The 24507-nt window shown below is 47.1% G+C and overlaps 1 protein-coding gene across 1 annotated transcript; it reads left to right on the plus strand.

Annotated features, from left to right (window-relative positions):
* The first annotated feature begins 664 nt into the window (after positions 1-664).
* LOC144952662 (claudin-4-like) lies at positions 665-24278 on the plus strand. The gene is made up of 3 exons (XM_078883138.1): positions 665-711; positions 4544-5092; positions 20546-24278. The coding sequence occupies exons 2-3, from the start codon at positions 4859-4861 to the stop codon at positions 20948-20950; spliced, it is 639 nt and encodes a 212-aa protein (XP_078739264.1). The 5' UTR covers positions 665-711; positions 4544-4858; the 3' UTR covers positions 20951-24278.
* Positions 24279-24507: the final 229 nt, after the last annotated feature.

The raw sequence follows: 24507 nt of genomic DNA on the forward strand, positions 1-24507 counted from the left end.
CATCATCATCACCATCATCATCACCATTACCACCACCACCACCACCATCAAATCATCACCATCACATCATCACCATCCCCCCCTGCCCCTTAATTAGAAACAACTCCCCACCACCATCACCACCATCACCATCATCACCATCATCATCACCATCATCACCATCCTCCTCCCCACCATCATCATCATCATCACCATCACCACCACCACCATCAAATCATCACCATCACATCATCACCATCCCTCCCTCCCCTTAATTAGAAACAACTCCCCACCACCATCACCACCATCACCATCATCAACATCATCATCACCATCATCACCATCCTCCTCCCCACCATCATCATCATCACCACCACCACCACCATCAAATCATCACCATCACATCATCACCATCCCCCCCCTGCCCCTTAATTAGAAACAACTCCCCACCATCATCACCATCATCACATCACCATCATCATCACCATCAACTAATCTGCCCCTCCCCACAAACACACACCACACACACGTGGTGTTCGCTACCCTTATATGGAAGTATTGCACCTCCGCCGGAAGTGACGTGGCGCCACGCCATTGGTCCTCTCCCCTCCCACCCGCTCCCACCTGCCCCGCGTTAGCCCCGCCCACCGCCGGTGACGTCACCGTCGACCTATAAAAGGGGAGAGTCCACGCGACGGCAACGTCACAAGTCGCTGGTTCTCCACCTGAGAGGTGAGTGGGTTTGTTATTTATTTATTTATTTAGCGATAACACTTGCATTATTATTTCTTTATTACACGGGCTTTATTATTTTTTCTCATTTATTAGTTACACGGTTATTGATATGTATTTATTAGACTGTTTTTATTATTATTTATTAGTTACACGGTTTTTAATGTGTATTTATGAGACGGTTTTTATTATTTAGTACACGGGTTGACAGTATTATTTATTTTTAACACGTTGTTTATTATTTATTTATTACACGGGCTTTATTATTTTTTCTTATTTATTAGTTACACGGTTATTGATATGTATTTATTAGACTGTTTTTATTATTATTTATTAGTTACACGGTTTTTAATGTGTATTTATGAGACGGTTTTTATTATTTAGTACACGGGTTGACAGTATTATTTATTTTTAACACGTTGTTTATTATTTATTTATTACACGGCCTTTATTATTTTTTCTTATTTATTAGTTACACGGTTATTGATATGTATTTATTAGACTGTTTTTATTATTAGTTACACGGTTATTAATGTGTATTTATTAGACGTTTTTTATTATAATTTATTTGCACGGTTTTATTATTATTATGTAATTATTAAACGATTTTTATTAGAATTTATTACACGGGTTTTATTATTATTATGTATTACACGGGTTTTTATTATTGTTATTACGTATTAAAGTTTGTTCATTATTAAACGTTTTGTTTTGTTTTTTACACTTATTTTTAAACGTTTTTTTACACACTTTTGTTTTTACACGTTTTGTACACACCGTTATTTTTACGCACTTTTTTATTTTTACACTTTTTACACCACTTTTATATTTACACGTTTTTATTATTTAACTCTCGTTGTTGTTTTATCCTCAAATCTTGGCACCTCAATTTTTAACCCACTTCCCAATGTGATAGCGACTGCAAACGTGTTTTTATACGTATTTCATACATCAGTATGACTACCATTATTCTATAATCGAATATTTATTTGTAAACATTGTTTATGTTTCGGCTTGGGTCTAATTGTCCACGGTCCCTGTATCTTTTGCCCTACGCTTTAAATTAAATTTTTTTTTTTTTTGTCGGTTACTACAACTTTATATTAAACATAACGCAAATTACTTGAACAGAAAACACATCTTTAGCTTTCTAGAACGTTTTAATAAAAGCGTTTTAAAGGATTTTTTTTTGTTTTAACGGTTTTACTTGAGTGTTTTGTCGGTCCAAATCTTGTAATCGATATTAAAATTTCGATGTAAAGCTTCTTTCGTGACTGCAGCAGAGATTCATCTTCTTGGTTCTTTCGGTAAAGTCATCACGTAGAAGGGAAATAATAAAATAATAAAATTAAAACAAAATAAAATGATTCTTTTATAATAAAAATAAAACATAATAAAATAAAAAAATTTCGATGTAAAGCTTCTTTCGTGACTGCAGAGATTCATCTTCTTGGTTCTTTCGGTAAAGTCGTCACGTAGAAGGGAAATGATAAAATAATAAAATTAAAACATAATAAAATGATTCTTTTATAATAAAAATAAAACATAATAAAATAAAAAATTTCGATGTGAAGCTTCTTTCGTGACTGCAGTGATTCATCTTCTTGGTTCTTTCGGTAAAGTCGCGTAGAATGGAAGTAATTAAATAATAAAAATAAAACGTATTCTTTTATGTTTCATTTTTATTATTTTATAACTTCCCTTCTACGTGACTTTACCGAAAGAACCAAGAAGATCGATATTTAATTAACTTATTGTTCAATCTATTTCAAATGTTGCACACCTACTCGAGATCCGTTGACAATGCATGCCGTGTATCGAAATCGGCATCGCTTCATCAATTGATTCGCTACTTTAAATCATCTTCTTGGTTCTTTCGGTAAAGTCATCACGTAGAAGGGAAATAATAAAATAATAAAATTTAAACATAATACAATGATTTTTTTATAATAAAAATAAAACATAATAAAATACAAAATTTCGATTTGAAGCTTCTTTCGTGACTGCAGGGATTCATCTTCTTGGTTCTTTCGGTAAAGTCGCGTAGAATGGAAATAATAAAATAATAAAATTATACAAATAATAAAATAATATTTCCGTTCTACGTGACGACTTCACCGAAAGAACCAAGAAAATGAATCCCTGCAGTCACGAAAGAAACTTTAAATCGAAATTCTATTTGAAGCGTGTTTTATTTTTTTTGGGGGGGGGGGGGTGGGTGGGGGGGGCAGAGCTTTGTGAAGTCATATTTGGGGGGGGGGGGGGGGTCAAAAATCGTCAAAAATCTTGTGACGTCATTTAGGGACGGCCCCTTAAGTAACTAACCGAGTGTTTTACTAGTTGAGCTCCACTCTGTCCTCTAGATTAGATCAAGATTTAGAATCCACATTGCCGAACAGCTAACGATGGTTCTAGATTTGAAGCTTTCGTGACTGCAATGATTCATATTCTTACATTTTTTTCGGTAAAGTCACGTAGTCTCAAGCCTCGCCTTAACCATATTAATAAAGTATGCGGCCCTTGCCCCACCACCTTCTCCAACCATTATATAAACGGAGTGGTAGCTTCTGCAATCTCTCATTTACTTGACACAGCTGTCGTGGCTGTGACGGTTCCACCTGAAGACGGAAGCTTGTGTTGCCTCCGAAACGTCGTGATTTTTATTTTATTTTACTTTTTAATGTGTTTTTTTTTACCTACATGGTGACTTTACCGAAAAAAAAACCTAAACATAGCGAACGATGGCATCTCGAACCCGGAATTGACTTTTCTGTGGCGTAGGAATGTACGGCAGTCGAAATACTGGCGGGTAATCTTATATCTTTGTACACTTCTAAAGACTTGCTGTTGTTTTATCAGCTGTGAGGTGTCCATCGAACTATGTAGGTTACGTCACGGAAGCGACCTTTGCCGATAGCGGCTCTAACGAGAATTGGCTGCTACTTACCTGTGGTGGAGGGAGTGTGTGGGTGAGTCTGTGGGGTCTCTATGGGTCTCTGTGGGTGAGTCTGTCTGGGTGTCTGTCTGGGTGTCTCTATGGGTCTCTGTGTGATGAGTCTGTGGGTCTGTTGCGGGGTGAGTTTGTGGGTCTCTGTGTATGGGTCTCTGTGTATCTCTATGGGTCTCTGTGTATCTCTGGTGGGTCTCTGTGATACCAGCCCACGTGGTAGAGCCGCTACTTTGTCGTGATGACCGGGTACCTGAACAAAGAGCTACACAAAGTTCCAGTGGGAACCTTTGCAGCTGGCAACATAAACGGAGTTTAGATGAATGTGCTCCTACCGCTAAAAGTATCGGTGTGGTTTTTATTTAACAGGACCCTGCGGGGTGGGCTGGTAGGAACGAATAACCAAACAATATAAACATCTTCTTAGTTTTTTTCGGTAAAGTCACGTAGGTAAAACATCAAAATGAATGAAATTAAAATAAAATAAAAAATCACGACGTTTGTGATTTTTGATTTTATTTTCATTCATTTTGATGTTTTACCTACATGGTGACTTTACCGAAAAAACCTAAGAAGATGATTCCTTGCAGTCACGAAAGCTTCAAATCTAGAATATAAACATAATGTATTATTACGCTTGTTTAGCCAGGAACAAAGCCCCACTGAGTGTGTAAAAAGGTTTTTGTAGGGTCCTGCCAAGTGTTTGCAGTAGGGGGCGATGTTGCTACACCTAATCGGACGGACGATATAATCTATTGTAGGCTGGTTCACTTCGTTCCTTCCAGTGTAAACGGAGTTTAGATGAATGTGCTCCTACCGCTAAAAGTGTCGGTGTGGTTTTGTTTAAAACGTATTTTCTCCCTCCCTCCCTCCTGACATTCGCAGAAACGCCTCCAACTCAATCTTCATCCTCCTGAGACTCGGGCTCTGCAAGGAAAACTTCTTCTATTCGAGGGCAGTGCCTGAGGCTTTTTAGCGTGGAGAGTTCCATAATTCTATCAAATCCATCTTCCGAATTCTCTCGAATTCAACGCCCGAATTTGTTCCCAAATCCATCTTCCAAATTCTCTTTAATCCATCGCCCGAATTTGCTTCCAAATCCATCTTCCAAATTCTCTTGAATCCATCGCCCAAATCCATCTTCCTTCCTTCCATCCCTCCCGACCAGCTCCACACCCGCTCCTCCCACTCCACAGTGCCATGGCGAGCACGGGAATGCAGCTGCTGGGCTTGGCGCTGTGCATCGTGGGCTGGCTGGGAGCCATCGTAACGTGCGCGCTGCCCATGTGGAAGGTGTCCGCGTTCATCGGCAACAACATCGTGGTGGCCCAGATCGTGTGGGAGGGCATCTGGATGAACTGCGTGGTGCAGAGCACGGGACAGATGCAGTGCAAGATGTACGACTCTATGCTGGCGCTGGGGCAGGATCTGCAGGTGAGGCGGGTGGTGGTGGGGGAGATGGTGGTGGGGGAGATGGTGGTGGGGGAGATGGTGGTGGGGGAGATGGTGGTGGGGGAGATGGTGGTGGGGGAGATGGTGGTGGGGGAGATGGTGGTGGGGATGGTGGGCGAGAGACACGGGGGGGGGGGGGTGGGTATGGAGACGTGGGGGGGGGGGGGGAGATGGGGAGATGGAGAGAGACATGGGAGGGGGGGGGGAGACAGGGGGAGACATGGGGGGGTGAGGGAGAGACAGGGGGAGACGGGAGGGGGGGGAGACAGGGGGAGACATGGGGGGGGTGAGGGATGAGGGAGAGACAGGGGGAGACATGGGGGGGGGGGGGGGTGAGGGAGACACTGGGGGGGTGAGGGGGAGACATGGGGGGGGGGGGGGGGGGAGAGACATGGGGGGGTAGACACGGGGGAGAGACACACACACAGACACACAGACAGACACACGAGGGGTGAACTGCGCCGTCTTGAGAGTCGTTCCGAGTCTCTAGTTTGTGTCGCTCGCTACTCGTGACGACGGTATCTGCCCCTTGCCTGCCACGAGCTCGAGTTCGAGCCGGTTTCTTTTTAGTAGTTCACTTTAAAATCTCGCTTCTGTGTTTTTGGGCTGTTTATTTGTGCTGCTAATGTGCCGGTAAACATCGCTACCGGTCCAGTGTGTGGGGGTGTCCGTGCGTGTCGCAGGGCAAGCCCGGCCCTTCTAGAGGCTACCTGGGGGAGCTTTGTATGTGTGTGGTACATGCACTGCTGCTAAGAGCACTTGCCCCTCCAGCCCTGCTAGAGGCTACCTGGGGGAGCTTTGTATGTGTGTGGTGTGTAGTACATAGACACTGCTGCTGCTAACAGCACTTGCCCCTACAGCCCTGCTAGAGGCTACCTGGGGGAGCTTTGTCTGTGTGTAGTACATAGACACTGCTGCTAACAGCACTTGCCCCTCCAGCCCTGCTGGAGGCTACCTGGGGGAGGGGGTGGTCTTTGTCTTTGCGTCGAGCGGTGAGTGGTGGGGGGCGGTTTCCGTGGTGACTCCACGGTGGTGGGGGGGAGAGGTGTGTGGGGTGGGTGGAGGTGGAGGTGGTGGTGGTGGTGGTGTGGGGGGTGGGAGGGGAGTGGTGGGGGGTGGGTGGAGAGTGGTGGTGGTGATGGGGGGTGGAGGTGGTGGGGGTGGAGGTGGGTGGTGGTGGGAGGAGTGGTGGTGTGGGGGGTGGAGGGGGGTGGGGTGGTGGTGTGGGTGGAGGTGGGGGGTAGGAGGGGAGTGGAGGTGGGGGGAGTGGTGGGAGGAGTGGTGGTGTGGGGGGTGGAGGGGGGTGGGGTGGTGGTGTGGGTGGAGGTGGGGGGTAGGAGGGGGGTGGAGGTGGGGGGTAGGAGGGGAGTGGAGGTGGGGGGAGTGGTGGGAGGAGTGGTGGTGTGGGGGGTGGAGGGGGGTGGGGTGGTGGTGTGGGTGGAGGTGGGGGGTGGGAGGGGAGTGGTGGTGGGTGGAGGTGGGGGGAGTGGTGGGAGGAGTGGTGGTGTGGGGGGTGGAGGTGGGTGGGGGGTGCGCGTCTTTGTTATTGAAGAGGAATCTCTGCCCCCTTCTCGACTTGTGGTAGTGGTGTTTGTGGTATAGTGGTGGTGGGAGTGTAGTGTTGGTGTTTGTGGTGGTGGTGTACTGGTGTTTGTGGTGGTGGTGTAGTGGTGGTGGTGGTGGTGGTGTGGTGGTGTAGTAGTAGTGGGGGGTGTTGGTTTCCATGGCCGATAAATCGCCCAGCCAACCATCGCGACTCTGTTTGTTTTCGTGGCTGTATTTGTGTTTAGAAGGCGTCTCTCTCTCTGGTATCTCTACAAACCGGTTTATCGCCCCCATTGTGTGTGTGGCCCGGCCGGTTTGCTGTGGCCCAGCATGGATGAGTGGGAGGGGAGGAGATGTTGACTACCTCGCCTGGTGTACAGGAGGTCGTGGGTTCGATTAGCATAAGAGATGTTGACTACTTCGCCTGATATACAGGTCGTGGGTTCGATTAGCATGAGAGATGTTGACTACCTCGCCTGGTCTACAGGAGGTCGTGGGTTCGTGGTAGGGTGGTGGTGGTGAGTGAGGGTCGTGGTGGTGGTGGTGATGGGGGGGGGGGTTTGTGGTGGTAGGGTGATGGTGATGGGGTGGTCGTGGTGGTGAGTGAGGGTCGTGATGGGGTGGGGGGGGGGTTTGTGGTGGTAGCATGGTGATGGGGGTGGTGGTAGGGTGAGGTTGGTGGTCGAGGTAGGGTGATTTGGTGGTGGACAGGAGTCGATATTCCCACGGTGGTGGGTGGAGAGACAAAGGCGGCCGGGCGTGGTGCTGTAGGAGTGTGTGTGTGTGTGTGTAGTGGGGTGCATGGCATCATATGAGTGATGTAGGAGTGTAGGTGGGTCATGTAGCCCGCATGCCCAGCCACCGCATGCCTAAACAGCTTTTGTTCGGCCGGATCGAGGGGGCTAAACGGGCGCGGCACGGGCTAGAGAAGAGATGGAGCGATGTGGTACAGGAGGCACAGGCTAGAGAAGAGATGGAGCGATGTGGTACAGGAGGCACGGGCTAGAGGAGAGATGGAGTGATGTGGTACAGGAGGCACAGGCTAGAGAAGAGATGGAGTGATGTGGTACAGGAGGCACGGGCTAGAGAAGAGATGGAGCGATGTGGTACAGGAGGCACGGGCTAGAGAAGAGATGGAGCGATGTGGTACAGGAGGCACGGGCTAGAGAAGAGATGGAGCGATGTGGTACAGGAGGCACGGGCTAGAGGAGAGATGGAGTGATGTGGTACAGGAGGCACGGGCTAGAGGAGAGATGGAGTGATGTGGTACAGGAGGCACAGGCTAGAGAAGAGATGGAGTGATGTGGTACAGGAGGCACGGGCTAGAGAAGAGATGGAGCGATGTGGTACAGGAGGCACGGGCTAGAGAAGAGATGGAGCGATGTGGTACAGGAGGCACGGGCTAGAGGAGAGATGGAGTGACGTGGTACAGGAGGCACGGGCTAGAGAAGAGATGGAGTGATGTGGTACAGGAGGCACGGGCTAGAGAAGAGATGGAGCGATGTGGTACAGGAGGCACAGGCTAGAGAAGAGATGGAGTGATGTGGTACAGGAGGCACGGGCTAGAGGAGAGATGGAGTGACGTGGTACAGGAGGCACGGGCTAGAGAAGAGATGGAGTGATGTGGTACAGGAGGCACGGGCTAGAGAAGAGATGGAGCGATGTGGTACAGGAGGCACGGGCTAGAGAAGAGATGGAGCGATGTGGTACAGGAGGCACGGGCTAGAGAGGAGATGGAGCGATGTGGTACAGGAGGCACGGGCTAGAGAGGAGATGGAGCGATGTGGTACAGGAGGCACGGGCTAGAGAAGAGATGGAGTGATGTGGTACAGGAGGCACGGGCTAGAGAAGAGATGGAGCGATGTGGTACAGGAGGACGTGGAGCTGAGTGGACTTGCCGATGACTGGCACCAGCGGTGTCAAGATCGGCCTCAGTGGAGGAGGCTCGTGAAGGACGCTACTGGGCAGTTGGAGGCAGTCGCCCTCCAACAACAACGGAGGGCGGAGGAGCGACGCTCACAACGAGCGGAGCGCCGGGTGGCTAAAGCGCAGCGAGTTGGCACAGTAGGGGGCACAGGTGGTGCATCAGCCAGTCATCTCGGTCATCTCGGTCAGTCGACCCGTGGCACCTGCTGGGTCTGCCCCGTGACCTCCTGCCAGCGGGCGTTCGACACTTAACGTGGTAGCCTCAAGGTGCACTTGGCCTGGCACAAGCGTCGTGGTGACGTCACTGCCACTTAGTGGTGGCTGAGTGGCTGGGTGGGTGAGTGGCTGGGTGGGTGAGTGGCTGGGTGGGTGAGTGGCTGGGTGGGTGAGTGGCTGGGTGGGTGAGTGGCTGGGTGGGTGAGTGGCTGGGTGGGTGAGTGGCTGGGTGGGTGAGTGGCTGGGTGGGTGAGTGGCTGGGTGGGTGAGTGGCTGGGTGGGTGAGTGGCTGGGTGGGTGAGTGGCTGGGTGGGTGAGTGGCTGGGTGGGTGAGTGGCTGGGTGGGTGACCTCCTGCCAGCGGGCGTTCGACACTTCACGTGGCAGCCTCAAGGTGCACTTGGCCTGGCACAAGCGTCGTGGTGACGTCACCGCCGCTTAGTGGAGAATGGTGGTTGTTGTTGTAGTGTGGTGAATGGCATCGTATGCGCGTGTGTGATTATTTTAATGGCTCGTGTATTATCGGTGTGGATCGGTGTAGTGGATGGTGTCTCTAGTTATGTAGAGGTGTGGTGGCGTTTCATCTTCTTGGTTCTTTGGGTAAAGTCATCGCGACAGACCTTGTTCTTCTCCGCCTGAAGACGGCTGCTTGCGTTGTGGCCGAAACGTCGTGATTTTTATTTTGTTTTACTTTTATTAATGTTAATCTTTTACCTACCTGGTGACTTTACCGTTAAGACCTAAGAATGAATCCTTGCAGTCACGAAAGCTTCAAATCTAGACGTTCTAATTAATTAAATAGACTTTTTAATAAATGTTTTCTCCTCCGACATCGGAGTGCAGCGCCACATTAAATACGCGCTACAGTGACGACAATAGTTTTAAAGCGATTTGAAGCATCTTCTTGGTTCTTTCGGTAAAGTCGTCACGTAGAAGGGAAATAATAAAACAATAAAAATGAAACATAATAAAATAATATAATTCTCACGACGTTTCGGCCACAACGCAAGCAGCCGTCCTCAGGTGGAGAAGAACAGGTCTGTCGGAAAGACAGCGTCTGAATGAGACACCACCAGGCTTGGCAGCGTGTATTTAAGCTGCTGGGTTAGGGGAGGAAGGGCGCCTTGACAAATGAATTTGCATATCAAGAGGAATTTGGCATATTTATGGCAAATGCAGATATGGGATTCGTAAGTAATGACTAATCCCATATCTGCATTTCCCATAAATATGCTAATCCCTCTGTTGATATGCAAATTCATTTGTCAAAGTGCCCTTCCCCCCTCCAACCCAGCAGCTTAAATACACGCTGCCAAGCCTGGTGGTGTCTCATTCAGACGCTGTCTTTCCGACAGACCTGTCCTTCGCCTGAGGACGGCTGCTTGCGTTGTGGCCGAAACGTCGTGAGAATTGTATTTTATTATTTTTATTAGTTCCCTTCCACGTGGCGACTTTACCCAAAGAACCAAGAAGATGAATCCCTGCAATCGCGAAAGAAGCTTTACATCGAAATTTATGGTGGTGCTGTTGTAGTATTACGTAGTGTAGCGTGTAGTGTAGCAAGTGGTGGTGTTTTATGTCGCGTGTAGAACTCCCTGTTGACGAAGGGACGCCACCGTAACGCGTGTGGGAGTGTGGAGTCAAGTGCCTGGCACGTACAAAACTCTACTTGTCTTTGTTTGACTGCGAGCTACCTAGGGCACCTTTGTCTGTGCGCCTGTAATCTCGATGCCCGAGTGTAGCGGTGCCTTGTCCCCTTGCCATTTTAAAGAATTTAATCTCCCCTTGGCTCGAAAAGCTGGCATCTCTCTCTCTCTCTGTCTGCATCTTATCACGGTGGCTAAGGGGATATTGACTCCCACGCCTGGTCTACAGGAGGTCGTGGGATCGATCCCAGACCCTGGGAGATGTTGACCACCTCGCCTGGTGTACAGGAGGTCGTGGGTTCGATCCCAGACCCTGGGAGATCGTGGGTTCGATCCCAGACCCTGTGAGATGTTGACTACCTCGCTTGGTCTACAGGAGGTCGTGGATTCGATCCCAGACCCTGTGAGATGTTGACTACCTCGCCTGGTCTACAGGAGGTCGTGGGTTCGATCCCAGACCCTGTGAGATGTTGACTACCTCGCCTGGTCTACAGGAGGTCGTGGGTTCAATCCCAGACCCTGTGAGATGTTGACCACCTCGCCTGGTGTACAGGAGGTCGTGGGTTCGATCCCAGACCCTGTGAGATGTTGACTACCTCGCCTGGTCTACAGGAGGTCGTGGGTTCGATCCCAGACCCTGGGAGATGTTGACTACCTCGCCTGGTCTACAGGAGGTCGTGGGTTCGATCCCAGACCCTGTGAGATGTTGACCACCTCGCCTGGTGTACAGGAGGTCGTGGGTTCCATCCCAGACCCTGGGAGATGTTGACTACCTCGCCTGGTCTACAGGAGGTCGTGGGTTCAATCCCTGACGCCTGCTGTTTTCTGTGTGGAGTGCGTCTCTCTCCCCGTGGTGGTCGTTGCGTGGATTTTGTCTCGAGTGCTTTCGGTTTTCCTCTTCCACATTTTAACAATCGACCATCACCACGTGAGTTTTTTGTTGTTGTTAGAGTTTTGGGCTTGCTGTGATTTTTTTAAAATTTCATGCTCATATCGGACACTTTGTTAAATGTTCTTGAGTGTGGATCTTTGCTTTTAATCATAGGAGTCTATGAACGATTTGAAGCTCAAATCGGGCACTTTGTTAAATGTTTTTGAGTGTCGGTCTCTGGTTCTATCATAGGCGTCTGAACGCTTTTAAAATTCCACGCTCCATATCGGTCACTTTGTTAAATGTTTTTGAATGTCGGTCTCTGGTTCTATCATAGGCGTCTATGAACGCTTTCAAAATGCCACGCTCCATATCGGTCACTTTGTTAAATGTTTTTGAGTGTCGGTCTCTGGTTCTATCATAGGCGTCTATGAACGCTTTTAAAATTCCGCTCCATATCGGACACTTTGTTAAATGTTTTTGAATGTCGGTCTCTGGTTCTATCATAGGCGTCTATGAAAGATTTTAATCTCCCATTGGAAACTTTGTTAAATGTTTTTGAGTGTCGGTCTCTGGTTCTATCATAAGCGTCTGAACGCTTTCAAAAATTCCACGATCCATATCGGACACTTTGTTAAATGTTGTTGAGTGTCGGTCTCTGGTTCTATCATAGGCCTCTATGAACGCTTTCAAAATTCCACGATCCATATCGGACACTTTGTTAAATGTTGTTGAGTGTCGGTCTCTGGTTCTATCATAGGCCTCTATGAACGCTTTCAAAATTCCACGCTCCATATCGGTCACTTTGTTAAATGTTGTTGAGTGTCGGTCTCTGGTTCTATCATAGGCCTCTATGAACGCTTTCAAAATGCCACGCTCCATATCGGACACTTTGTTAAATGTTTTTGAGTGTCGGTCTCTGGTTCTATCATAGGCGTCTATGAAAGATTTTAATCTCCCATTGGAAACTTTGTTAAATGTTTTTGAGTGTGGATCTCTGGTTCTATCAGTCTATGAACGCTTTTAAAATGTCACTCCATATCGGTCACTTTGTTCAATGTTCTTGAGTGGGTCTCTGTGGTTCTATCATAGGAGTCTATGAGCGATTTTAAAATGTCATGCCTCATATCAGACACTTTGTTACATGTGTTTGAGTGTATCTGGTTCTATCATAGTATATGAACGCTTTTAAAATGTCACGTTCATATCAGACACGTGGTTACATGTCTTTGAGAGTCGTTTCTCTGTGCTTGTTTCGTAGGAGTCTTATGAACGCGTGCGTGTGTATCAGCCCACGTGGTAGAGCTGAGATTATTGTTGTAATGCTCGTCTCGGCAAAACCTTACACAACATCCAGAGATTGGTTTTAGCCTCTAGTTCTATACGGCTGGGGGTCTCTGGGGAGGTCTGGGGGTCTCTCTGGGTCTCTGGGGGTCTCTGGGGAGGTCTGGGGGTCTCTCTGGGTCTCTGGGGGTCTCTGGGGAGGTCTGGGGGTCTCTCTGGGTCTCTGGGGGTCTCTAATAAACACGTTTTTTTGGCGTATTTGGCTGCTGCTATGAATTCCCACTGATTGTGGTGATGCTGATAATAATAACACAGCTTGTCACTTCCAGACACTCTCCCACTCACACTCACTCTGCATACACACACACACTCCCACACTGCATACACCTCGCTCTACACCCACACTACATATACACACACACTCCACATACATACACAATCTACACACACTCCTTCTCCCACAGACACACACACACACTCCCACACACTGCATACACACTACACTCCCACACTCCATACACTACACTCACACACTACACACACTCACTCTACACACACACACTCACTCTACACACACACACACACTCACTCTATATACACACACACACACACTCACTCTACACTCACACACTCTACATACATGCGCTCACACACTCTACATACGCTCACACACTCTACATACATGCGCTCACACACTCTACATACATGCGCTCACACACTCTACATACATGCGCTCACACACTCTACATACATGCGCTCACACACTCTACATACATGCGCTCACACACTCTACACACATGCGCTCACACACTCTACATACATGCGCTCACACACTCTACACACATGCGCTCACACACTCTACATACATGCGCTCACACACTCTACATACATGCGCTCACACACTCTACATACATGCGCTCACACACTCTACATACATGCGCTCACACACTCTACACACATGCGCTCACACACTCTACATACATGCGCTCACACACTCTACACACATGCGCTCACACACTCTACATACATGCGCTCACACACTCTACATACATGCGCTCACACACTCTACACACATGCGCTCACACACTCTACATACATGCGCTCACACACTCTACACACATGCGCTCACACACTCTACATACATGCGCTCACACACTCTACACACATGCGCTCACACACTCTACACACATGCGCTCACACACTCTACACACATGCGCTCACACACTCTACACACATGCGCTCACACACTCTACACACATGCGCTCACACACTCTACATACATGCGCTCACACACTCTACACACATGCGCTCACACACTCTACATACATGCGCTCACACACTCTACACACATGCGCTCACACACTCTACATACATGCGCTCACACACTCTACATACATGCGCTCACACACTCTACATACATGCGCTCACACACTCTACACACATGCGCTCACACACTCTACATGCGCTCACACACTCTACACACATGCGCTCACACACTCTACATACATGCGCTCACACACTCTACATACATGCGCTCACACACTCTACATACATGCGCTCACACACTCTACACACATGCGCTCACACACTCTACACACATGCGCTCACACACTCTACATACATGCGCTCACACACTCTACATACACACATACAAACGTTGTTGTAAAGCGTGGGGGTCTCCCATGGTAACGACTCTGCAACGTGACACCCGGGTTTGTGTAGGCGTGTACCTGTGTGGCGTGTACCTGAGTGTAGGTATACCGGGTGTACCTGTGTGTGTGGTAAGGGGAGCGGTGGTGTAGTGGTTAGGGTGGTGTGTAGGTGTGTACCTGTGTGTAGGTGCACCTGTGTACCTGTGTGTAGGTGTACCTGTGTGTGTGGTAAGGGGAGCGGTGGTGTAGTGGTTAGGGTGGTTGGTGTAGGTGTGTACCTGTGTGTGTGGTAAGGGGAGCGGTGGTGTGGTGGTTAGTGTGTGTGTAGGTGTACTGGCTGTGGTGTGTACGTGTGTGTTAAGGTGAGTCGTGGTTAGTGTGGGTAGGTGTGCACCGGTGTACCTGTGTGTGTGGTAAGGGGAGCGGTGGTGTAGTGGTTAGGGTGGTTAGTGTAGGTGTGTACCTGTGTGTAGGTGCACCTGTGTACCTGTGTGTAGGTGTACCTGTGTGTGTGGTAAGGGGAGCGGTGGTGTAGTGGTTAGGGTGGTTGGTGTAGGTGTGTACCTGTGTGTGTGGTAAGGGGAGCGGTGGTGTGGTGGTTAGTGTGTGTGTAGGTGTACTGGCTGTGGTGTGTACGTGTGTGTTAAGGTGAGTCGTGGTTAGTGTGGGTAGGTGTGCACCGGTGTACCTGTGTGTGTGGTAAGGGGAGCGGTGGTGTAGTGGTTAGGGTGGTTAGTGTAGGTGTGTACCTGTGTGTAGGTGCACCTGTGTACCTGTGGTAAGGGGAGCGGTGGTGTAGTGGTTAGGGTGGTTAGTGTAGGTGTGTACCTGGGTGTGGTGTGTGTGTGGTAAGGTGAGCGGTGGTGTAGTGGTTAGTGTAGGTGTGTACCTGTGTAGGTGTACCTGTGTGTGGTAAGGGGAGCGGTGGTGTAGTGGTTAGGGTGGTTAGTGTAGGTGTGTACCTGTGTGGTAAGGGGAGTGTTGGTGTGGCTTCAAACGAGTTACCTGGTGCACTGGGGGAGAGACAAAGGCGGCCGGGCGTGGTGCTGCTGGCCACCCACCCCCCCCTCTGTGTCTAACCTGCTAACAGCACTTGCCCCAACGTCCTGTGGAGGCTACATGGGGGGCCTTTGTCTGTGGGCGTGACGCCACGCTTCGTTAGCCAAAGTCGATGGCCACAAGTGGCTCCCTCCCCTCTCCCTCTTCACTCACCCACTCGCTCACCCCTTCACCACTCACTCCCCACCCACTCACACTCCACACATCCACCCACTCACTCGCTCACCCACTCGCTCACCCCTTCACTACTCGCCCACCCACTCACTCCCCACCCACTCACACTCCACACATCTCCTCCACTCACTCACCCACCCACTCACTCGCTCACCCACTCGCTCACCCCTTCACTACTCGCTCACCCGCTCATCCACTACTCACCCACTCACTCCCCACCCACTCACACTTCACACACCCACCCACTCTCCACACACCCGCTCGCTCGCTCGCTCACCCACTCACTCGCCCACCCACTCTCCACACACCCACACACCTACTCACTCGCTCACCCACCCGCTCACCCACTCACTCCCCACTCACACTCCACACACCCCCTCCACTCACCCACCCGCTCACTCACTCACCCACTCACCCACCCACTCTCCACACACCCACTCGCTCACCTACTCACTCGCTCACCCGCTCCCCGCTCACCCACTCCACCCACACTCCCCACTCACTCACCCACTCACTCATTCACCCACTCACTCATTCACCCACTCACTCCCCACACACTCGCCCACTCGCTCATTCGCTCACCCACTCGCTCACCCACTCCCTCTCCCACTCACTCACTCACCCACTCTCCACACACCCACTCGCTCACCCACTCACCCACTCCACACTCACTCACTCCTCACCCACTCATTCACCCACTCGCTCACCCACCCACCCACTCTCCACACACCCACTCACCTACTCGCTCTCACCCACCACCCACACACTCACCCACACTCACTCTTCTTGGTTCTTTCGGTAAAGTCACGTAGAAGGGAAGTAATAAAATAAGAAAAATAAAACATAATAAAATACAATTCTCACGACGTTTCGGCCACAACGCAAGCAGCCGTCCTCAGGTGAAAACCAGGTCTGTCAAGTAGACACTGTCTTTCCGTCAGAACCTGTTCAGACCTGTTCTTCACCTGAGGACGGCTGCTTGCGTTGTGGCCGAAACGTCGTGAGAATTGTATTTTTTTGTTGTATTTTTATTATTTTATTATTTCCCTTCTACGTGACTTTACCGAAAGAACCAAGAAGATGAATCCCTGCAGTCACGAAAGCTTTAAATATAAATTTTATAATGTTTTATTTTTATTATTTCCCTTCTACGTGACTTTACCGAAAGAACCAAGAAGATGAATCCCTGCTGCAGTCACGAAAAAAGCTTTAAATCGAAATTTAATGCGGTGATCTTTTGCCCATCTCCTGGTGTTTTTCTCCTGACCGCATTGCAACACAACAAGGTCTAGCGGTGCCTCCTTTTAATGGCCGTTGCTACTAACAGCACTTGCCCCCACCAAATCCAGAGGCTATACAGGCGAGGGGGGGGACCTTTGTCTTTGTGTCCCCGGCCACCCGACAGGTTCCTAGCTGATGCCATACCAACCGTTGCTACTAACAGCACTTGCCCCACAACGACGACGACAACGGCTAGAGGCTACACGGGGGATCTTTGTCTGCATCTTTGTGTCCTCCTGGGAATCTTTTGGCCCTTAGCTGTGCCACCATTCCCGGCATTTCCATCGGCGCTGTTGCACTCAAACTGCACTTGCTGCTCTATGAGACATCTCCTTTAGCAGTGGCAAAATATAGTAATAGGTTTTTACCCTTTCAACTGGTACAAAAACTGACACCTTTATACAAGGCATCACGTTTGCAATAACCACAACACAAGCAGTCAAAATGCAAAATATAGTAATAGGTTTTTACCCCTTTCAACTGGTACAAAAACTGACACCTTTATACAAGGCATCACGTTTGCAATAACCACAACACAAGCAGTCAAAATGCAAAATATAGTAATAGGTTTTTACCCTTTCAACTGGTACAAAAACTGACACCTTTATACAAGGCATCACGTTTGCAATAACCACAACACAAGCAGTCAAAATGCAAAATATAGTAATAGGTTTTTACCCCTTTCAACTGGTACAAAAACTGACACCTTTATACAAGGCATCACGTTTGCAATAACCACAACACAAGCAGTCAAAATGCAAAATATAGTAATAGGTTTTTACCCTTTTAACTGGTACAAAAACTGACACCTTTATATACAAGGCATCATGTTTGCAATAACCACAACACAAGCAGTCAAAATGCAAACAAAAAGAAACAACTCTGATGATGATAATGATATGCACTGTCCTTGAAGTTGATTGGTCCACACCCGAGACAGCTTTTCTTAGAGCCTAGTCTCCATTGGTGTTGGACCAGATGACGCCAAAAGGCGTACAACTGGGTGGTGATGGGTGGTGATGGTAGTGAGGGTGGTGATGGTAGTGAGGGTGGTTGTAAGGAAGTGGTGGTGGTCGTGGTTGGGGGGGGTGTAGGGTTTTATGGGTTTAGGATGGTTGGTGGTTAGGTGTTTGCCACCACCCCCACCTCTTGATCACGTTGCTAAGTGACATTCACACTGTATCTATACTCGCCACCCACCGTTACTCCTTTCACCACTTTGCTTCTGCCACTCGTCGATTCAGGAATCTCTGTGGGGTCCTTGACGAAACGCCGACCGTGCCGTGACTCTCGCAGAATCTTGCGGGTGTGATTTTTTTTTTTGGAGAGTGGAGGGGGGGAAGGAGTGACATCCGTGTGTTTTTTTTAAAAGAAAATTGGACATGTTTTCGATGTAAAGATTATTTCGTGACTGCAGGGATTCATCTTATTGGTTCTTTCGGTAAAGTCACATAGAAGGGAAATCATAAAATAATAAAATAAAACATTATAAAATTTCGATGTAAAGCTTTCGTGACTGCAGGGATTCATCTTATTGGTTCTTTCGGTAAAGTCATCGCGTAGAAGGGAAATAATAAAATAATAAAAATACAACATAAAAAAACAATTCTTACCTAGGGAAGTAATAAAATAATAAAAATAAAACATTGTAAAATACAATTCTCACAGGGAAATTATTAAATAATAGAAATAAACCAATTAATTCTCACGACGTTTCGGCCACAACGCAAGCAGCCGTCCTCAGGTGAAGAATGAAACGCCACCAATTATTTTGTCAAGGCGCTCTTCCCCCCTCCAACCCAGCTTAAATACACGCTCCAAGCTTGCCGGTGTTTCATTCTTCAACTGAGGACGGCTGCTTGCGTTGTGGCCGAAACGTCGTGAGAATTGTATTTTATTATGTTTTATTTTGATTATTTTATTATTTCCCTTCTACGTGACCTTTACCGAAAGAACCAAGAAGAACAACACAAATTAGTTTTCTATGTATAGCAGTTGAATAAGCTAAATCATCTCAACTTTATAAACATCTAAGACCAATTTTTGTTTCGTCTGCTATGGGGCCGTCCATAAATGACGTCACGCACGGTTAGGGGGGGGGGGTTTGAGAAATGTGACGTCACGTCAAAATGCCCAACACGTTCTACTTAATTAAATAGACTCTTTAATAAATGTTTTCTCCTACAACATCAGAGTGCAGCGCCACATTAAAATACAAGTGTTTTTTTTCTATCTACGCGACTTTGCCAAAAGAAGTCAAAATGAAATTTGTGTTTTTTACCCTTCTATCTGGCAACAAACCTGACACCTTTTTTACGAGGAGTCATGTTTGCATAGACCACAATACCTGCAGTCGTAATGCAAACAAAAACACAACTCTGATAATGTATGTGCACTGTCCTTGAAGTTGATTTGGCGTCATCTGGTCCAACATGTGAGACTAGTCTCTAAGGAAAGCTGTCTCGGGTGTGGACCAATCAACTTCAAGGACCATGTGAGACTAGGCTCTAAGGAAAGCTGTCTCGGGTGTGGACCAATCAACTTCAAGGACCATGTGAGACTAGGCTCTAAGGAAAGCTGTCTCGGGTGTGGACCAATCAACTTCAAGGACCATGTGAGACTAGGCTCTAAGGAAAGCTGTCTCGGGTGTGGACCAATCAACTTCAAGGACAGTACATATCATTATCAGAGTTGTGTTTTTTGTTTGCATTATGACTGCAGGTATTGTGGTCTATGCAAACATGACTCCTTGTTAAAAGGTGTCAGTTTTGTTGCCAGATAAAAGGGTAAAAAAACAATTATCAGAAGTCAAAATGTTTATATAATTTCAAATCGCTTATCTTTAGACGGTCACATGCCACGCGCAAGCGCAAGCCAATTCTTGTTCGAGCTTGCCCCAGCATACGCTGTTAGGCAATGTTCGCGTCTGTAGACCAATCTAGGAGATTGCAGTCGACATTACCTGGTCAAGGAATAGGCGATTATTTATTTTAAGGAGTTCAATCGACTGCTGTACCACATTCCTACGCGAGGCCAAAGCATCATCTTCACGAAGCTGCATATCGTTTGCTGTAGGCAAGGTCGTTTCCATAAAAGTAATCTACATCTTCCAGTGGCCACCTTAAGCCGAATTTCGATTTAAAGCTTTTGTGACTGCAGGGATTCATCTTCTTGGTTCTTTCGGTAAAGTCGCGTAGAATGGAAATAATAAAATAATAAAACGTAATAAAATAATTCTCACGACATTTCGGCCACAACGCAAGCAGCCGTCCTGAACAAACAGGTCTGTCGAGAAGACGGTGTCTGAATCGTTCAGACTGTCTTCTTGACAAACCTGTTCTTCACCTGAGGACGGCTGCTTGCGTCGTGGCCGAAACATTGTGAGAATTATTTTCTTACGTTATGTTTATTAGTTTATTATTTCCATTCTACATGACTTTACCGAAAGAACCAAGACGCTGCAATTAATTCTCAATTGCTCCAAGTGTTGCCAACCCCTCCCTATACAACATTCCCCCCTCCACCCTCCGTTTACCAGAGGTGTGGACTCGAGTCATGTGACTTGGACTCGAGTCATGAATTTGACTTGCGACTCGACTTGGACTTGCATAACAATGACTGTCCCACCTATGAGATGTGGACTCGAGTCATGTGACTTGGACTCGAGTCATAAATTTGACTTGCGACTCGACTTGGACTTGCATAACAATGACTTTGTCCCACCTCTGCCGTTTACTAACTCTGGTGTCCCGTCCTTGTCTCCTCCCCGCCGCAACCCACAGGCGGCGCGAGCCCTCACCGTCATCGCCATCGTCTTCACCGTCCTGGGAATCCTCGTGAGCATCGTCGGCGCCAAGTGCACCACCTGCATCGAGGACGAAACCACGAAGGCTCGCGTCACCGTCGGCTCCGGAATCATCTTCATTCTGTCGGGCGTCATGGAGCTCATCCCCGTGTCGTGGGCTGCCAACACCATCATCCGCGACTTCTACAACCCCATCGTACCCGACGCCATGAAGCGTGAAATCGGCGCTTCGATGTACATCGGCTGGGCCGCTGCCGCTCTGCTCATTCTGGGGGGCGCCCTGCTTTGCTGCCAGTGCCCCCCGAAGCAAGAGAAGTACATGGGGCCTCGGTCGGTGGCGCCCCCGCGGTCCGTAGCCACGGCGAGGAGCAACTACGTGTGAGATGGAGTGAGTGCCGGGTGGCTGTGCTGGGGGGGAGGGGAGGGATAGGTGGAGGGGAGAAACGGAATCTGGTTGGATTGTGTTCCCGCAAACGGCTTTGTCATTCTTGTCATGCGCCCTTCCATTTGTGTACGCCATCGTTTTTTTTAAACTAGGTCGCAAGGTGTTTGCCTCGCGCTAATGGGTAGTGGGGTGTCTTGAGAAGCCGCCTTTGTAAAGATTTTGTGTGTGCTATGGAAAGGGTGGTTTTGAAGGGCTGTGTTGGTAGGCCCTTTCCCCTCTATCCCTGTCATCTCACACGGTGCCACCCAGGGAAGTGATTACGATGCCGAGTTTGGTGTGGGTTGTGAACCTGCCTAAGTTTTTTTTTTTTTAAATGCCGCTTGGCAGCTTCAACCTGCACGGCATTTGCAATTTGAGATCCGAAAATCCGGTTTTTAAACTACCTGGTCGCTAAGGTTTTAAAAATGTCTTGCCAGTTTTTTATTTTATTGAAAGGACTTTAGAACTGCTGTTTTTTGGGTTTTTCTCCCGTGTCCCAAGTCTCACCCCCCACGATCGCTCCCAAAATGTTTTCGCAACTTTTGCGATGAAAGTGATTATTTATCTTCTTGGTTCTTTCGGTAAAGTCGCGCGTAGAAGGGAAGTAATAAAATAATAAAAATAAGTAGAAACGTAATAAAATAATTATTTTATTACTTCCCTTCTACGCGACGACTTCACCGAAAGAACCGAGGAAGATGAATCCCCTGCAGTCACGAAAACTTTAAATCGAAGTGATATTTGTAAAAAAAATTCGCTTTCTGTAATTTGCTACTGCTATGCATATTTTTTTTTTGTTTTACAAGGTAGAGATTCCAATGAAGATGAGAATTCTCCTTTTAACATTCGAGCTGACACTTTCAAACATTTGACACCGTTTTCAAGTCTACTGCAGAATTCCCCCCCCCCCTGGTCTTTTATTTAAAATGGCCGCCAAACATTCCGTTGGGGCCGCCATTTTGTGAAAAACGACCTCTCAACTCCATGTTGCAAACACTCCCACCCCCTCCGCCCCCCCCCCCCTTTGATTGACTTTGTTTTAGTTCAACGTTAACTAATCCTCTTTTGAATTTGGACACCAATTTAATGATTATACCGGGTGTAATAAAAGTTTTACAAAGTGTCACTATACAACCGCTTGTGCAATGGTAGAAGGGGGCACCTATTACGTTTCCTGGAACTTTTGTTAGCTAAGGGTTTGTCCTTTTCCAGCGATCTCTCTAGGACACAACGAACCCATTTTTTTATGACGCGCTACTTGGGTGCGTCGTTTCTATGCAAGTACTTTAACGTTAACTTGTCATACCAGGCTTCTAATATCATCCTCTATAACCTGTGGTGTATTTAGCAGGCTGTTGTATAAATCGTGATTGCAAATTGGTGTCTCTTTTTGGGGGGGGGGGGGTTTAGACCGTCCTAATAGTATGTCATCATGGACATGAACTCTGATAACCCTGCTAAACTAAATCATGGCGGTGTGATGTTGGGTAAATATGGTCAATTGGTTGACGCAAGTTCTAACTCAAACGGCTGGATTTGTTTTGTTACAAATTCTTTCTGCTTGCGAGAGCACCCTGATTATGCAACTCCTGAACCAAATCCTTCAACCAAATGCCTATTGGATTAAATAACCGACTCTTCTTCTTGGTTCTTTCGGTAAAGTCACTACGTCACTACGTGACTTTACCGAAAGAACCAAGAAGATGAATCCCTGCAGTCACGAAAGCTTTAAATCGAAATATAACCGACTCTGTTAACACAATACATCATACCAGGCTTATAATATCATCCTCTCTAACCTGTGGTGTATTTAGCAGGCTGTTGTATAAATCGTGATTGCAAATTGGTGTCTCTTTTTGGGAGGGTGTTTAGACCGTCCTTAATAGGATGTTATCATGGACATGAACTCTGATAACCCTGCTAAACTAAATTGTGGTGGTGTGATGTTGGGTAAAAATGGTCAATTAGTTGACAAGTTCTAACTCAAACGGCTGCATTAGTTTTTTGTTACAAATTCTTTCTGCTCATGAGAGCACCCCGATTATGCAACTCCTGAACCAAATCCTTCAACCAAATGCCTATTGGATTAAACAACCGACTCTGTTAACAAAACACATCTCCTGGAGACATGCACACTCCCACGTGGGGAGGGGGGGGGAGGTTTGAAGGATGCTTGAACTTATCCTTAAACCTGAAATCGTGTAAACGCCATTAAACATTCTTAAGGATGGTTGTAAATTGCAGCTGGCATCTTACTCCCTTGTGCCTGCTGTGATACACCTTTTTTGAGGCTTCTAACAAATCATTGAATTGCTTTTAATAATTTAATCTAGTTTCTACCTTTTTGCAACCCCCCCAAACCTTTTGCAGGGCTCGCTCAAAGTCTTAAAATGTTCTTAAGATGACTATTCCAAATTCTGCCTTCTTTGCCGTTTATGTTTTGAAAGTCTTAAGTCATTTTGTCCAACAGGTCAACCGTTGTATTCCCCCCCCCCCCCACTCATGTTACTTGTTAGTGCCTTAAATAGCGACCTGATTTTTTAAATGATTAATAAAAGTGTGAAATCGTTACAAGTGTTTTTTATTATTACATTAACCCAATCGATAGTTTGTACAAATCGTTAAAAGCCTTGAACATTCCTCTTCATCCACGTACGAGAACCAACTTGGCTGTCTGGATCGCGCGGCACATAATCGTAGCTGGCTAATATTTAAACTGGACATTCGATTGTACACCTTGTTATGAAAGTTTTTTTTCTGTTTGCTTTATTTTTTAGTTCATAAGGAAATCTCTGTACATTTTTTTTAAAAATTGCAATTTGACGCTATTTACTATGCATCTACCGTTAAAAAGGCACGGATTCAAATGAAGTTGGCAGTTTTTGTTTTTTTATTTGCCATTTCGAGTTGAAGCTTTAAACAATTTTTTTTTTAATTTTGTTTCTAATTTTAAAAAAATCGACTGCACAATGCGGGTCCGTTGTGTAAAATGGCCGCCAAACATTCCATTTGTGGCCGCCATTTTGTGAAGCTACCTCTCCGTCCACCTTGTTGTTGGGTTGGTGGTGGTGGTTTTTTTTAAAACTGGGTGGTAACCTTACAGCCTCCTGCAATTGTATCCATCGGGAGACCTAGAACATCTTTCTTTGTGCGAGTAAGGCAGTGACACGCCCATTTTGGAACTACCACCACCTTAAATTTCGATTTAAAGCTTCTTTCGTGACTGCAGGGATTCATCTTCTTGGTTCTTTCGGTAAAGTCGTCACGTAGAAGGGAAATAATAAAATAATACAAATAAAACATAATAAAATAATTCTCACGACGTTTCGGCAGTCTCATTCTTCACCTGAAGACGGCTGCTTGCGTTGTAGCCGAAACGTCGTGAGAATTATTTGATTATGTTTTATTATTTCCCTTCTACGTGATGACTTTACCAAAAGAACCAAAAAGATGAACACCACCTGGCTCGCATTTGGCACAAGGCTGCAGGTTTGTTTGAATAATTTTTTTAATTA

The sequence above is a fragment of the Lampetra fluviatilis genome, chromosome 69 (assembly GCF_964198595.1).
Source record: "Lampetra fluviatilis chromosome 69, kcLamFluv1.1, whole genome shotgun sequence".
NCBI lineage: Eukaryota > Metazoa > Chordata > Hyperoartia > Petromyzontiformes > Petromyzontidae > Lampetra > Lampetra fluviatilis.